The 16348-nt window shown below is 40.2% G+C and overlaps 2 protein-coding genes across 5 annotated transcripts in view; one reads left to right on the top strand and one right to left on the bottom strand.

Moving 5' to 3' along the window:
- Nucleotides 1-31: 31 nt before the first annotated feature.
- LOC109474983 (GDP-D-glucose phosphorylase 1-like) lies at nt 32-6063 on the bottom strand. 2 transcript variants are annotated; one of them, XM_019775486.1, is made up of 12 exons: nt 5893-6063; nt 5047-5124; nt 4623-4739; nt 4321-4428; nt 4088-4192; nt 3822-3917; nt 3548-3606; nt 3116-3218; nt 2833-2936; nt 2221-2366; nt 1444-1509; nt 32-1127 (listed from the first exon to the last, which is right to left on the bottom strand). In XM_019775486.1, exons 1-12 carry the CDS (start codon nt 5938-5940, stop codon nt 1009-1011), a joined length of 1149 nt encoding a protein of 382 aa, XP_019631045.1. In that variant the 5' UTR covers nt 5941-6063; the 3' UTR covers nt 32-1008. The 2 variants fall into 2 exon arrangements, with proteins under 2 accessions (XP_019631045.1, XP_019631043.1); XM_019775484.1 differs by having other exon boundaries at nt 5032-5124; nt 5893-6049.
- A 179-nt stretch (nt 6064-6242) lies between these two features.
- The window catches only part of LOC109474980, a 16495-nt gene continuing 6389 nt past the window's right edge, over nt 6243-16348 (top strand). Inside the window, exons 1-4 of one of the 3 annotated variants that reach the window (XM_019775482.1) lie at nt 6243-6409; nt 7126-7850; nt 8004-10651; nt 13942-14039. In XM_019775482.1, coding sequence (XP_019631041.1) covers nt 7136-7850; nt 8004-10651; nt 13942-14039 — 3461 coding nt within the window. In that variant the 5' untranslated portion in view covers nt 6243-6409; nt 7126-7135. Of the gene's footprint in view, nt 6410-6491; nt 6757-7125; nt 7851-8003; nt 10828-13941; nt 14040-16348 lie in introns of those variants that run through there. The other 2 variants (XM_019775481.1, XM_019775480.1) reach the window with 2 other exon arrangements.

The following is a 16348-nucleotide window of genomic DNA, read 5'->3' as shown; positions in this document are numbered from 1 at the left end:
ATTTCTTATGTGATACACTTTAGTATTAGTTTTTTTTTTGTTGTGTCAATAAAGAATCTGTTATAACCTGATTAATTAGCATTAATTACTCTTGTCAGATTGAGTACAAGTTTTCAGCATGATGCGTGATTGAGAAGAACAGATCATCTGGAAATGTTAGACAATGTACAAGGTAATCTGAAGATACCTTTACAACAAATATCAATGTAATCATGAGAAATGAACTGAAGACGATCACTTTCGTCAGTGTGTTTGCTTCTGACCTACATGAAGAAGGTGAAGTCTGCCATCTCTGCATTGTCTAAGAATGGATAAATATTTCATACACAACACCTTTCTTCTGTTTTCCCTTCTAACCTTAAACATCAGGTTAGGCTGTTACATGACATCAGATTCTAAAACACATATAAATATATGTGACACTTCGAAGGTTAAGCAAACCAAATGAAAAGATTAAAATTCCAGCATTTTCAATGCACACCTCAAATCTGCCAAACAAAGTTGGTTTCTTTAAAAATTGATCACTTATTCCAGTTTAGTAGAATCTATATACAGTAATATAAGCTAGTAATGTTATGTAGTCTTGTTCATGTGCACTGATTGTCAATAACATGTTAGATGAATTTCACCTATTTTCCTGCATTGACATATCCACTGAAAACATTGATAATACAATGTCCAAACCAACACGATAGTCATTTCACCTAACACATGTTTATGCTATCATATCAGAAACAACAAAATTATCACTTTACATATAATTGTGACCTTTAACAAACCTATTTCCTGAAATTTGAAACTACAGTGTAATGCAAGTATTGCTGTAACATCACTTGTACATGTATGGGAATTGGCCCAAATTGACATTGAATCGTTACCAATTGAGTTGGATTCAGCTCCCACTCTCTTTATATAGTGAGGTAATAAAATCAAGATATAACATATATAAAATGTCCACAAAACACGTATAAGGCTGATTGTCAATGACAATCTGTTCCACAATTCTTCTCATCCCAGCATTGCTGCTAACTCTGTTTTCAAGGCATCAAACTCCTCTCTTTGTAAAGACTGTGTCCTGAGTGTATTGACAGCCAGTTCCTCTGTGACTGTCCTGTATCCATCCTCAACTACACAAACGATAAAGATCTTAATGAAGAAAAGAATAAAGACATTCACAATCTTTCACTTACATAGAATCACCTAGTTGTTATCAGAACAGTGGATCAGCAGCTGACTAAATGATGGTCATTCCAATGCAATAACATGTCATGAAACCGTTACAAAGTTGCAAAGTTAATTTTCTAAAGAAAATAAAACTTTACATGGCAGTATAATGTCATTAAAGGTGACATTAAGAAATACTGCTAGACTGCTTATACATTACTGCACAAAACATCAAGAAACTTTTCTTAAATTTTTTAAAAATTTGCAGCCTCCACGTACCTTTAATAGGGAGATGTCCAGCCAGTTCACACAGTGCAGGGTTGAAGACAAAGTCATTCTTGGCACCTAGTAGAGAAGAGCAATTCCTAAGCAAACACCACTACTAGTATGTGAACTTTGATTGTGGTTTGAAATCATTGACTTTGATATGGAGAATCAAAGCTGTGTCACACCCCATTCAAAGCAAGCACTCAACACCACTCGGCTCTTGCTGCAGTGGTTTTTGCATGCTATCCTACCGGTATTGCAATGTTTGATAACATGACTAATCAATGGAATGTGTTGACACAACAGGAGTGCAGGCATCTCCACAATGTTATTGTCTCCTTGTATGCTTGTTTACAACATGTTATCAATGTAAACATGGTATGTGCAGGGCTCAAAATTAAAGGTGGTCCAATGGCCACTGACCACTAAGATTTAGGCTGGGACAACTAAAAAAGTAAAAAGACACTTTGGGAGATTTTTGGGACAAAAGAAAAATAATCCACATCCGAATGTCAGCCCTTCTTTAGTTTATCAGGCACATGTCCTGGTTTTGGATCCGGAAAAGTCCTCCAGAATTTCCTGTCTACACTGCAATTATAGTGCAACTGGGATTCAGAAGCAAAAATAAAGTTGACTTGAAGTTGAAGTCATACAATACTTCCCAAAAAACAGTTGGGACAGTTCATCCTCAATCGAAATTTACTTTTGGGACAGTGCTGGGATAATAGGAAGAAAAGTTAATTTGGAGGCCTGATGTAGGCATGACATGATTATGTAATAGACCCTAACCTGTTACAGGCTGCCTGGGCCACAGGTACACCCTGAGGGTTCTGTTGGGACTGTTGGCATCCTCCCCAAACTGTGTTCCCCTGGTCATGAACACATTGTGGGCTATCTCATGCCTTTGGAGGTAGTCAGCAACCTGGTACACTTGTCTGAGGGCAGGGAAAATTACACAAATTTTTAATAACATTATACTAACTAAAGGAACCTCTTGCTGAATTCAGTGTCAAACCCAGTTGGTGTTCTATGCCAAGGTTTTGATGGATACTAGATAGATATGACCTGTGGTTTGCCAGGCTACAAAACATATCCAAGAGGTTTTCAAAAATAGTAAACATTCCAATCAGTAACCTATTTTAATAGCTGTCACAATAACAACATTGTGCAATGTAGATCAGTTAATTAATACATGTGCATGTAACAACCAGAAATATATGTATTACATTGTTTATAGTGGATTTTTACACACAAAACAATATCAATGTATTGAATACATGCATTTATAGTATAAAAGGTATCAATATCCCCTGACATAAAGAACAAACAGACAAAGAGCAGTCAACAGCTATATTTGCTATAGTGTGCTACATTTCAGATAAAGGCAACATAAAATCACACCTTGCCAGTCCTGTAACATCCTTTCCCTTCAGTTGGAATGCGAACCCCAGTGCTGGGTAGTCATCATTGAGAACATGGATATCAGAGTGGAATGGAACTGTCACCTGTACATGTGGGGTAAAACATTATCATGTTACAGAAAGATGTTAGTTGTTGGAATAGATTACCACAATGATGAAATATAAAAATTACTCATTCCTTTGTAATACAATACCTGCAAGGAAGACATTCTGAACTAAAAGTTAATGTCTTGTACTTTGAGGAAAATATCAAGATCACTCACACAGCTCTCTGTCCCCAGCTCATGTTCCAGGTAGTAACCATGGAAATGTAGATGATTGACAGATGAGTAGGCACACAAACTGTTGAACCCCATCCTGAAACCCCTGCAGAAAAAATGGGTTCGACAAACAAGTTTATAAAATTATACATAGCTCCTAAGCCCACTCCAGTTCTATGCAAAAGGTTTAGAATATCAAAATGGATATGAGCAGGTATACAGTAAATCTAAATGAGGTATCTTAAAAGAATCAAAGAACATGGGTTGACATTGGAGCATTGTGTATAGAAAAAACAAGATCATGCAACTTACAGCTAGATACATATACAAGTAGATTAGTCTTGCAGCAGTATTGAATCATAGAAGTTCTGTCACGAAGAAATATATTCTGCACAGTTAAACTAAAGACTCTAGATGAATACAACAATCACTTACTGGTGCTTACTGAGAAGTGTCATCTCCATTGCCAGTAGAAGTGCCTCTTCTGTCAACACCTACATGTAATGTGGTTTTGTGGAGTAATAAAATCAGACCACAAATATTACTAATTTACACTTAAAGCTTCAGAAATGTAGATATTTGATGCTTTGCTTATTTGTACACAAAAATCAAGCTATACTAGGGAATAAACAGAACTAACAAACAAGATCTTGTCTAATGTATTTAACATTGTTAAGCTGTGATTGGCCACACACACAAACCCTCTGACCTGGGGTAGACAGTCTTGTAATGAAGGCACCATCAGTATATTCCCATACTCCAGAGGGCTCACATTGATGATAACCATGTGGGCAGACTTCTTGACCTAGGAGAAAAAAATAATGTTTAATGTTCTAATTTTGTGTTGTATGCAATTTCAGAGATGATCAAGCTGCTTCTTGAAACCCATGTGAATGTGTTTTCTTTCAATTCAAACAAACGTAGGGCAAACATGAGATTAGAGTGATTTGAAAAGTATCATTAATATCTATATACCCTTTTGCTTGCAGGTGTTTCATCTGATGTTGTTCTATCATGTGTATCCATTGTTCCATTCTCCTGAGGAGATGAGTCCCTTTGTGGGCAAAGCTCAAACACAACCTAGGAGAGAACAACAGGAGGACATCAGAGTGACAAAAAATTCTGTTTGGAAAACAAAAACATATACTGTACCAAGGACATTATCTGTATAGCAATGTCCTGACTGTACAAATAAAAGATGCACCTACCTCTCCAGGCTTGATTTTGGTGAAGTTGAACTTCTTTGGGTCAAAGGGATGGTTCATTCCTATAATGTTCTGTGGAGCTCTTCTTTCCTGGGCTCTCTTCACATTCAACTGAAAAAACAAAAAAGTCTCCAGACTCTCCACTCAATAAATACATACAATGTACTACTTATACTGTTTAGAATAAGTCAATCATGCTGCCTAAAAAAATGTTTTTACCCACTTGTCTACTGATAGAGAGACCTGCACAATCTAGCATATTGTACATGGTTGTCTTCAAAGGTTCTACCCAGAATTCTGTTTACCTGTGCGACGAATCTCAAGGGTCCAGGCAGAATCTTGGTCTGTAGAGAGTCCAGTTTATACCGGAACATCCCTGCCTCCATGGCTTCATCCCACCTTCTGCACAACTCCTCATCAAACTAAGAACAACAGTGTGAGACAAACTTCAAATATGATCAATTGAACAATAGACCATAATATCAATATTGTTGTTCATAACTTACATGCAGTGAATCAATGATTTAACCAATTACATTTGGTGACCACAACTTCAACTGTGCTTAAGTAAAAGTGTTGTATTCATGATACTAGTAATAATAAATAGATGATAAATGGTAGTATTCTGTAACTTATCACCGTATACGTGTACCTTATTCCTTTTCATACCTTATACCGCATCACCAAAAGTCGGTGAAATGAGCCTAGTATTACCTTATTAAATTTTACCTTACTACGACTGAACTTCTCCCATGGAGAAGACTGGATGACCAGGTCTTCAGGGGTGTAGGTGTAGCGGTGGATTTCCTAAATTAAGAAACGAAAGAGTCACAATAGAGCATGAATATTAGTTGCTTGCTTTTTTTTTTTCAAACTACATCTCAATTGATGGTGGTAGTTTCTACCTCCATGCTCAATTGTATCACTGTGCTTACTTTAAAATTTTCAAACCAATGGCCATATCTTGTTGTTCTTAATACATTTTCTGTATATACCTTTTTGTTATGAGTCTGCAACCTTAATTTTCTATTTTCCAACAGATATGGAATGGAAGCTGGAGTGTTCTTTGTTCTAATCTTTCTTATCAATTATTCAGAACTCGTGATACATGTAACGTTGCATGTACTCGTTACATGTAACGTTCCTTCAAGCAGATGAAAGGATCGGGTTCAGTATCTTACTCTTGGTGTTTTAGCGACGCCTGCCTAGTAGTGCAACTACCTTGTAACATTCAGAAAGGTGTACTTCAAGATAGAGGTGACTAAACTAGAAGTTGCAAAAGCGAGCGTACGTAAAATCAGACTGAGCCGGATCCTCACATCTGCTTGAAGAGTACTATTAACTGTACCGTTACGTGCAACGGTGGGGGGGGGGGAATCCAGAATAGATTTTGCATTATTCTCGACCATCATAGAACATAAATACACACAAAAGACAAGATGGCGTCAAGTGATCGACTTCGAAACTATCGAAACCGCCACGTGTACGTGTGCATGAATCCTGTTTCATAATCATGTCAACAAAGAGGTTCAGAAACACATAAATTTTCACGCGACAAGAAGGACATACACTCACCGCATGGTGTCCGTTTAGAACTGTGCCTTTTGCTGGAGTATCTGTCATAGTTCGTGTTCCTAGACTGCTCAAAATACGATAATAGTAGTGGTTGAAAACGACACAACGAAAAGAGGTCCGACAGTGAGTCGTCTACAGCCTGTGCATTGAGATAAAAGCGGATCAGTCCATTAATAATACGGGGATGTTTGAACTAAAAGCTTGCGGCTATCTCTATCACATCCCCATCAAACAACCACTTTACCTTCCATTTCTTGATATTAAATATTGCACGTTGTAATTTAATTGATACAACGGCTTTTTACAACAAAAAGTCGACAATGTGAAAAACTTACCCCTGTAATCTAATAGACTACGCTAACAACCGGAAGTAGCCGGGATCCCCAAACCCCGGAAGTGGATGAAAACATGGCGTGGCCGTGCCAGGTGGGATTCAGATCTTGACGTGTGGAAAGAGACATGACAGGTGTCTACATGGTTAAGGGCCATCCAACACGCGAGATTATAATGTTACAAGGTAAAGTACTCACTCGGTGTTCTCGGCATTCCTTTGTTGTATTTTGAGGGGGTTGTCTGGTTACGTCACGTATTTCTTTTGGTTCTGATCACTGATGACGCAAGACCAGACGTCATCACGATAATCCTTGTCCAGGAAGCCCGAAGAAATATCACGGGCGTTGTCACCTTTCAGAAAGGTATCAATTATTTGACAAGGTCCTCAACAGCTGTCTACTATTGGTACGATCTGACAGTGACAGACAAATATTGTTGTCACATCCGTTCATCTAAATTATTTTTAACCACGCCCGGGCGCCCCATGCATGGCCTGTTCCAACAAGGAATTCGGTTGAACCTCATTTGACGGTACAGTCCATGCTTTAATAACTGTTGCTCAGAGTTGTTGTTGTGTACTGAATCTGATGTTTATTTTCACTGGTAGCATGTGCAAATAAATCTACAAATTGTGGTGTGTGTACTTTAGTTTTGATATCTAAACGGTAGACATTGTTGTTGACGACGGACATAGCAACGTTTAGACCGAAACTGAAAGTATGTTGCCAGGGCAACAAACAAGCTTGTGCGTGTGCAACAAAGAGGTTTTAATGTTACCTCCTTGTTCACAAAACACCTACATGTATGACAATTTAAAATTAGATTTTTTATGTGTTGGACTTGGAAAAAGTTTTGCTCTGCACTAGATTGAAACTGTCTTTACTTATCTTTGATGTACAGGTGCTGCAACATGACTGACATTACAGACCTAGACACAATCTTCACCACGTGGGCACAAGAAAAACTCGGCCAGAGGTACCACAAACTGGTCTCAGTAGACACTACAGACCTGTCAATCATTAAGGGCAAGGAGACGTACCATGAGGAAGACAGGAAAGAAGACGACAGGGTCAGTACCATCAAAAAGATCCTCGTTAATGACTTGGATGTTCCCTCAGAAGATGAACTATCTGTGGAAAACACCACAAAGTACTCCTGCCAGTGGTCTCAGACAAAAGGTTTCCGGCTATCCTCTGACGTGTCAGTGCAGGTAGGCTTGCCTGCCATCACAGGACTGACCGCCAAGGCTGGGGTACAGTTCAACCTCTCCAAGACAAAGGCAGAAGCGAGGGAGACAGACGAGAGTTATGCTCACAAGAGGAAGCTGACTCTACCACCTCACTCAAAGGTACTGGCCTCGATGGTCACCAGAGAGAGAGTGTACAGGATGACATTCACTCTCGACATCTTCCTTCAAGGCACTGTGTCAATCAAGATGATGAAGGACAGCGGGAAGACGAAGACAGCACCGGGGGATGTTGTGGACATCTTCCAGCAGTGTGGCAAGAAGGGAACCTTCAGGATTGACAAGTGTCCAGACGGGAAGAAAGGAGTTTGTCTTACCATTGAAGGAACCTTTGAAGGAGTGAGAGGCATAGACCAGAGAGTGGAAACAAGAGAGCTAGGTAAGGATCAAATTGCAACTCAAGATTAGGAAAGTAGTACTGGTAAAAGTATTGTGTGATATGGGAAGATACTGTTGTTTCTCGAAATGTGATTGTGAGTACTAATAAGCGTTAGAACTTATATCAATTTTACATCTTAACTGTCTGTTCCAGATCACGAGACAGAGATGAAGATGGTACATGAAGACCTTCTCAAGAACAACATCAGCACCTTTGTTGAAGAGGTTAAAGACCACCAGTCCTTATCCAAACTTCTTGAGGCAATGTCTCTAAAACAAGTCCTGTTTGCCGGAGAGGTACAAACTTCTAACGAAGTGTCTGTTAAGGAAACCATAGAGGAAGTTGTTGGAGTTTTAGCAAGTAAAGATCCTACTAAGTATTTGTTATTTGTGGAGGTTCTAGAGGAAGAGGGGCTTGATGATCTTGCAAAAGCATTAGATCCTAGGGTGAAGTATTCAGCAAGTATTAGGGGTATCTCCAATCTAGGTGGGGTTGTGGATCACTTTTTCACAACCAAGAAAATCAAGGAGGTATACAAGAGCTTAGAAACAAGTAGAGGGGCAGTGATTTACGGCATTTCTGGGTCGGGTAAAACACAGTTGGCATACAAAGTCGCAAGTGATTATGCCAGATTCAACCCTGGTGCTGTAGTGTGGGTCATGGATGGTAGTTCCAGGGACAAGCTCAACGAAGAGGTTCAAACCTTACAGCAAAGGCTGAGTGGGGGATCAGAAGATGGGAACAATCACATCTCCAGCCTGGTTAACCAGAGGAGCCATGTTGTACTTGTTGTAGACGACCTCTCAGCAACGGTGGCCATTCCCAACGACATCTTGAACTCTTCAGCTAAGCTCATCGTGACGACACAGAACTCTGCCTTCAACCTCCCAACAGCAAACAGTATCGTGATGGAAGGATTCACAGAGGGGGAAGCCGTAGAATTCTTGTCCAATGGATTGTCCAGTGATATTCCAAGAGATGGGATTGAAGAGTTGGCCAGATCTTTCAGCTGCCTGCCACTTGGCTTAGCAGCAGCTAGAGCCACCATACAGCAATGCAGCATGACTTTCCCTGAGTACATCCAGCTGCTGAATAGTGGTAAGGAGGCCATGGCACAAACAAGGGAGAGAGAAGACCAGTGGCTTCAGGCTCACTATCACAAGGCCGAGCATCAAGATGCTGGAAGAACCATCTTTGCAGCCCTGGAGGTAGCCATAGACAAGCTGGACGACCAGTACAAGTCTATGTTACAACTCTGTGCCTTTTTAAAGCCCCGTGACATCCCCTTCCTGATCCTGAGAGACGCGTTGAAAGCTGCGTCACCAGCATCCAGGCTAGCCTACCATCTTGAGTTTGCCGGACAGCTGAAGGAGCGGTCACTTGGCTGGATCAAGGGTGTGGGGGTCAACCGCCGCCTGTCCATCCATGGAGTCACACAGACAGCTATAGGTCTGAGGATGGATGAGCAACAGAAGATAAGCTGCATCAACATGTTGCTTGAAATCTTAGTCAAGTTCTTCTCCAAGGATAACAGGTACTTTGTGGCCCATAACTTCAGCATGTCACTAATGCCACATGTGGAAAGAGTGCTGGAGCACGCTGACGGGATGGCCATGGGTCCTGAGTATCCGTTAATGAAATCCATGTTGCTGGGTGTGTATGGTTTCCTGCATACCCAGAAGGAAACTCGAGTCTTGTCTGAAAAGCCCCTGCAAGATGCAAAGAAACTGCTGCTACAGTTCGCCAGTGTCAACCCTCAGGCTCTTCAAGAAAAGGTTTTGGAAGACAAACAAGAAGACAACAGAGACAGGGATCTGGAGGAGTCCCCAAGAGCAGAGGCCAGAGAGCTGTACAAGGTGCTGTCTGCTAAAAGTTGTTCCTTGAAAGACCACTTCCTCCAAGACACAGTGATAGGCATGATAGTCACTGAACAGCAGTTCAGAGCCATACAGGACAAGCTTACTCCCAAGGACAGAACAGACATGGAGTCTGTGGTGAAGACTTATGATTCCCTGACACCACAGATGTACCAAAAGTTAGCTGACAACAAGCTAGCCATGCCTGTGGAGACACTGAGGGAAGTTTTCCTCCCAGAATTGTACATCTCTACCATCTACACCCTTGGTAGAACCATCTTCTACCTTAGTGACCAGTACCCTCCAGGTTCTGACAGAAGGGCTCCTTTCATCCGAGACATGCAGGTTGCTTACTACCTGTGTGAGGAAGTCACCAATGCAACAGGCTGCAGTCTTCTGCACACCTTTCTCTCAAAGGCTGAAGGTCTGAACAAGCTGCTACTTGAGGTAGAGGGTAAAGCCAAGGAACAAGTCATGCCAGACCTTCAGAGGGCAGAGGGTTTCTACAAGACCATGCTTGGTGACAGAACCGAGTACTACGAATTTGGGCTGCTGAAACGCGTCGGTCCAGATGTACACACCAAGTTACGCTGTCATGAGAAGCTGGTCAAGTGCTACAGAGCAATGTTCATGAATGCAGAAGAGAAGAAGAACGGATTCATCAAAAAGGGACAAGAGGAGTGCGACAGGATGCTGAAACTTGCGGAGGATGAGATACGCGCCGGGAACCTGAACCCTCCACAGAGGCTGTCCGCGTACTACATCACAGCCGGGCAGTTCATGATGGATGACGGGAAACCAGAACTCTTGGAAAAGGCAGGAGAGATGTTTAAGAAGGGCTACAGGGTTGAGCTGAAGAAGAAGACATACCATCCATGTATGGAGGCAGCTCTGAAAGGTCTGATACAGGTTTACACGGCTAAGAAACAGCTGCCACGAGCATTGGTGTGTGCAAGACACCTCTTGAAGTTGTCTGATGATCATTGGCCTGACAAAAAAAGTGCAGTTCAGGAAAAGCTTGCACACATCTACTTCCAGATATGCTTTCAAGCTTGGAAAGTGTATAAGAAGGAAGATTTGTGAACATGTAACATTTGAATATGACGAGCCAATTGTCATCATAATTGTTCCTTACTTGTGAATGTAGGTTCACACTGGATGTCAAAAGTGTTTTAATGCTGCCAACATTTTTCCATACCTTGCCTTATGAATGACAATCCTCAGTCACTCTAAATATATACACTATCATGTAGATCAAGGAGGGTGATCAAGAATTAGCCTCCTCTTGTACATGTTATTGTTCCCTGTATTATGTAACTGGATGGGAAACCAAGTGACATTAGTTCGAATTAGGAAACACTGCCTCACCCATGCCTCACTGCCTCATTACATATCCTGTTACACTCAGGTGCTGCTAATGTAAGAGGTTGCATTCTCAGCCACTGCTGCTACATGCATGAATATGAAATGTATGTCTGACCCTTACCTCTTCCCTCATGACAATCAAAAGCAGCCTGCAGGTCGATGTGATATTCTTATGAATATAGAATGGTTCAAATAAAATGTATGTAGTAGTCTAGCATGTTCCGAATGGAAGTATGAAGTATTTTACTTATACAAGGTATCTTTAACATGTTTCCTGTGGTAAGGTTATAAATGTGAGACAACCATTAGGTTTGGTCTGTACAAGGAGGTTAATCTTATCTTTCTGCTGTCAGTCACTCAGGATTGTATCAGTCTCATTATTACAGGGTACAATTCATTGTTTTGCTAAAAGCATGTTTTTATCCTCAAAAATGAAGTGTTAACGAACACTCCATATTATACTCAATTAAGCAACTGTCCTCTTTGAAAGACTGAAAAATTGCAGTTATGTGCAAGTAAAGTGTAACTTCAGGGTAAGTTCAGTAGCACACATAACTAGTTGATACACTTTGACTGTGAATCTTATTTTGTGTTTATTGACCACTGTGTCATGACAAGGCTAAACAGTCCTCATCGATGTGTTTCCACACAACGTTTTTCACAAAGTCTGAAGCAGACAGGTTGTTCTTCAGGTATCTGTTCCCTTCTGCAGGTAAATCAGCAACATACAGATCTGACTGTACCAGGTACATGATATCTGATGACACGTCACCAGATCTGTAAATGTACAAACATTGTTAGTCATCATCTTCTGGGATGTATAACATCATTTTAATTTGTAACACTGCTAGTATTTTTAGATTCTATGTTCAGATTTTCATGAAAATTTATTGAAGAAGAAAATGAAACATATAATGCTTGATTACATTCAAAATGTACATAGTAAAGCAATGTCTATGTCACATAAGTAAACTTATGGCATAAAATGCAATTGTAGACAAAAATGGCTTACAAACAATTGACTTAAGAGTAGAAGAATTCTTTCTTTTTGAAACCATGAAAACTCTGCATGGAGAGCCATCATTTCAACAAAAGTGTGAAATGGAGTAGAATTACACATTAAGAAAAAGCCACCTGAACAACATGACACAAAACATCTAGCCACAATTAGATTGACCACCAGAAAACTGCAATTAGATTTGAATGCCTGGTGATACCTTGTATTGTATTATAATATAATCACTTGCCATGTGTTGTACACCTTGAAGCCAATTTGAAAATTAAAGTCATTCACTACAAACCTCTGTGTGTGTAGAGATGGTTCTTTGATACAGATGTGAATACAGATCCCTCCATGTCTGGTAGAAAATGAAAGCTGTCGGCCCTCCCCCGTTCCTCCTGTCAACCTGACATGGAAGAACAGCTTGTCCAGAGCCAGACTGATACCTTTGAGATGCACAGTATTACATGGTGGAAATTTACCTGCCTGATATTCTAGTAACTACATATACATGCTACATATAATCCCTTAGTAGTTACCTTCCTGATAAGGATCTATTACTCCTTGCTGCATGGTAGTGTTGTGGTCCAAAGCATGAGTATACAAAATGTACATCCCCCTGTTTCTGCTGATGTTTGGGACAGCAACTGTGCCACAGTGCCACCATGCAGCAGTAAGGAGTAGTGCAGTCCATTTAGTAGGTAGTTGGGAAATTACTGAAATACTTGCCAAGTAAATTTTCGGTATGGTGTGTCACAAGAGCATTATTCTTCCCATCAAACAATTTAATACAAAACAGAGGTCAACAAGAGCTACAGTTGGCTACATTCACCTTTTATGTTACTTCCTGATGACATCTGCAATGTTTCCTCTTCTATTGTCTCCATCTCTCTGTACCATCTATCAAGGGCTGGAAGGGCTGTGTCCTCTACATCAGACCTGTATTCTCTGACTGTGTGAATAACATATGTCAAGAAAGTGATCTGATTTACTTTTCTGCTGAAAATATGGCGCAGCAAACCTAGTGTAAGAAAATATTGTTTCATACTCATAGTCTGTATACATACCAGTAACATCATTACACTGAAAGACTGCAATGGTTATGATAGCTATTTCACCTTTTGGACAGGAAATTTTAACTTATAAAAACAACCTGAAAATGAGAGAAAAAAAAACAAATGTAGCAATGTTCTCAAAGACACTGCAGCAATTAGTGGCAATCTTAGTCGTCAAATAAATCACTTTCTTGAAATAAGCATATACATGTATTGTTCTCCCTATTCTACCGTTGCCCCAATGTCTAATAAAACTTAAATCAATGGAGTCCCGCAAATGAACACACCTTGTGACAATGTGTGCTTGATCTTGTCCCTCTCCTCTCTCATCTTGACCAGTTGAAGTTGTTCCTTCAGTTCAAGGACTTTTAACTCCTGTAGACTGGACTGACCAACACTTTCCAACACTGGACCATACCTGTTAATGCGGAAATATCAATGTACAGGAATATGTCACTCGTACCCTCCCTCAACTAGCCGCGGCGACTGTTGCAGGGCTTCTCTTGCTTGCAGTCTTTTACATTAGCCCTGACAAAGACTGCAGGCAAGAGAAGCCCTGCAACAGTCGCCGCGGCTACCCCCTACCCCACTCTTTAAAGTTTAATACCATTCCCCAACTCTTCCCCCTACCCCACCCTTTAATACCCTTCCTCAACTCTTCCCCCTACTCCACTCATAGTTCTCGAGGGCTGCTACAGAAAGGCAACAGAAAACTGTAACAGATACAGTAATTCTTATAATCTTTATATATGATTCTCACAATTCCTGTGTGGCTTGTGGTAAGTCAGGCTGAAGTGGTCCCTGTGGGTCAGCAGACTGCTGCAGTACTGCCTTATGCTGCAAGAGGGCTGTTTTCTTCTGCTGGCAAAACTTACACACCTTCTGCAGCTGGGGTGGGGGAAATTTTCAAACAGTCAAATAAAGTCTGATTTTGACTAGGAGACTGAAATCAGCAAGAAGGACAGAAAAATTACTGGCAATAATGGTTTCAATGTATCACTTAAACAATCAAAATGTCAAAGAATATTCTCAATATTATAATAAAATGTAAATATAACATAGGCAAATTATTGCCCTTTTATATATGATATGATATGTTATGATTTGTTATGTTAAATCTATCTATTAATCCAAGGAGGCTACCGCTACTGCCTCTATGATGAAATTAATCTAACATCTTCTGAGCTTGTCAAATCTTTATCTAAACAACTATAAACACCCCTACCATTTCCAGCTGGTCCTTCAGCTCCTTATTTCTTTCTCTTGCTTTGTCCATAACTTACGACGTTCTCCAGACCGCTAAATTTTCAGATTTCGGAACAAAACCTGGAAAACCAGCATGTGTTTGTGTTCACCTGGCTGAAGGTTAAAGGTTACCGGACATGCGCACTAACATTTCGTCCATGTTTCCGGGGAAAACTCGGCCAAGCAGATAAAAATGCCTTCGAAAAAGAAGAAATACAACGCGCGGTTTCCTCCCGTAAGTACCGACCAATGCATTTTAGTCAAGCAATGTCACTTTCTTCTTTCTGTAGATCGTGCTTTGTCGGGCATTTGTCGTAGAAGTGAAAATCAGTGCATTTTGCTTCTGTGCAGTGTGGGGAGGGGGGCGTTTCTTCTTCCTAGAAATTTTCAATTTCCAACGAGTACTTCATGGTTCAACCCACGCATTCAACATGACCACGAGGAAATGTTAACGCCATACGTCAGAGTCGCACGCTTTTGAGAAGTTAAAAGAAAATTCAACTGCCATAGTTTAAGCGGAAATTTGTATGTTTTTATATCAGTATCATGTTATGAACTCGAAAATATATTTTGGACAGGACTGTCTCTACATTTTAGCGTGCTGTAACTCGTAACAGAACTTAATGATAAATGTTGTATTCATTACATAACAGAAGGCTATTACCAGAAACCCCCTAATTGTATTTGTAATGACTACTTGGTCAACTAACTGATTATTACTATAATTATGAAGATGATGCAAAAAAATGATAACAATAAAATATTATAATATAAACAGAAAGACTGGTTTGTTTTCTTTCCACTGTAGGCCAGAATAAAGAAGATCATGCAGACTGATGAGGATGTGGGAAAAGTTGCTGCTGCAGTTCCTGTCATTATCTGTATCCTTGTTGAAAAATGCCTACATGTTGTTTCTCTACTATTCAGATGATGTTAACCTTACATGTGTATTGTTGGTAGATGTATTAACTATAGAAGTGTCCGACCAATTTGCATGGGTATGCAAGCCCAACAAATGTGTATTGATGTAGATTGAGCTATTCAGCCATTCTTCACACGCACGCGCAAATTTTTCACGCGCACAAAACCCATATCAAACACCCCAGTGTTATTGGGTGTTTGGCAAAAAAAGGCGATAGTCACTTTGTGACCATGGGAGGAGAAGAGTGTCTACTACTGTGCTGTAGGCAATATTGTTGCATGCTTTTGTTGGTAGCTCCTTGACCATATCTGAAAGCTCGCTGCTTGGAGATCTTCGTTGAGTCTCTTGTCACAAAAGCTAGTGATGTAACAAGGTCCAGGAATGCCAAGACCATGACAACTGCTCATCTGTAAGTTTCTCAGTATTACATGTGGTTTTCAGTATCCTAAACTCAAGAGGCAGGGGCGAGGGGTGCTATGTACTTTGTATACCCAGTACAAATCCAACAATAGACATTATAGAGCAAAGGTTCTGGTCAGTGGTACTAGGAGAAGTTGACTTTTGAATGGTTTGGAATGGCCATTCACATGTACGACACATGTGTACTCAACTCTATTGGGAGAGAAGACAAAGCTTTTAAACAAAGAAACAAACTGCTCTGATATAGAATTTTTTTGTCAAGACTGTAAAACAAAGGTGGCAACTGTACAATAAAGGTCTAGACGTATACAAAAGTCCTTCAGTATGAGGGGTTTTAGGGATACTCTTATTCACAAGTATTGGTTACAATAGTTTGTATAATGGTTTGACTTTGAGCTACTGCAGAAGAAACACTAACCAGACAAAAATGGTATCACCATGGAGTTTTGAACCTCTTGGTATCACATAGGAGTTCAAACATTACACTGATCATCAAGCACACTGTGTGTGCAAACATTCTCCAATACTGGAAGATGCCCTTTTGTCAATTGAAACACTGCACTTTGTTGATTTGTTCCTGAAATCAGTGCAGTTATTATCAAGGATCTTGAGTGCTTACTGTATGTTTTACTTAC

This window comes from Branchiostoma belcheri, unplaced genomic scaffold (assembly GCF_001625305.1).
Source record: "Branchiostoma belcheri isolate BF01 breed outbred unplaced genomic scaffold, Haploidv18h27 scaffold32, whole genome shotgun sequence".
In the NCBI taxonomy this organism is placed as follows: Eukaryota; Metazoa; Chordata; class Leptocardii; order Amphioxiformes; family Branchiostomatidae; genus Branchiostoma; species Branchiostoma belcheri.
Note: the sequence above shows the minus strand (reverse complement) of the source record. Positions and strands in the feature narration are given on the sequence as shown.

Bases quoted from the DNA above. Each gene is read 5' to 3' on its own strand.
- LOC109474983 (XM_019775484.1), bottom strand. From the start codon at position 5,940: ATGACAGATACTCCAGCAAAAGGCACAGTTCTAAACGGACACCATGCG. The intron at 4,740-5,031 runs GTAATACTAGGC...TGTTGTTCTTAG, and splicing joins GTAAGGTAAAATTTAATAAG to TTTGATGAGGAGTTGTGCAG. The intron at 2,937-3,115 runs GTGAGTGATCTT...CCACATGTACAG, and splicing joins AGCTGGGGACAGAGAGCTGT to GTGACAGTTCCATTCCACTC.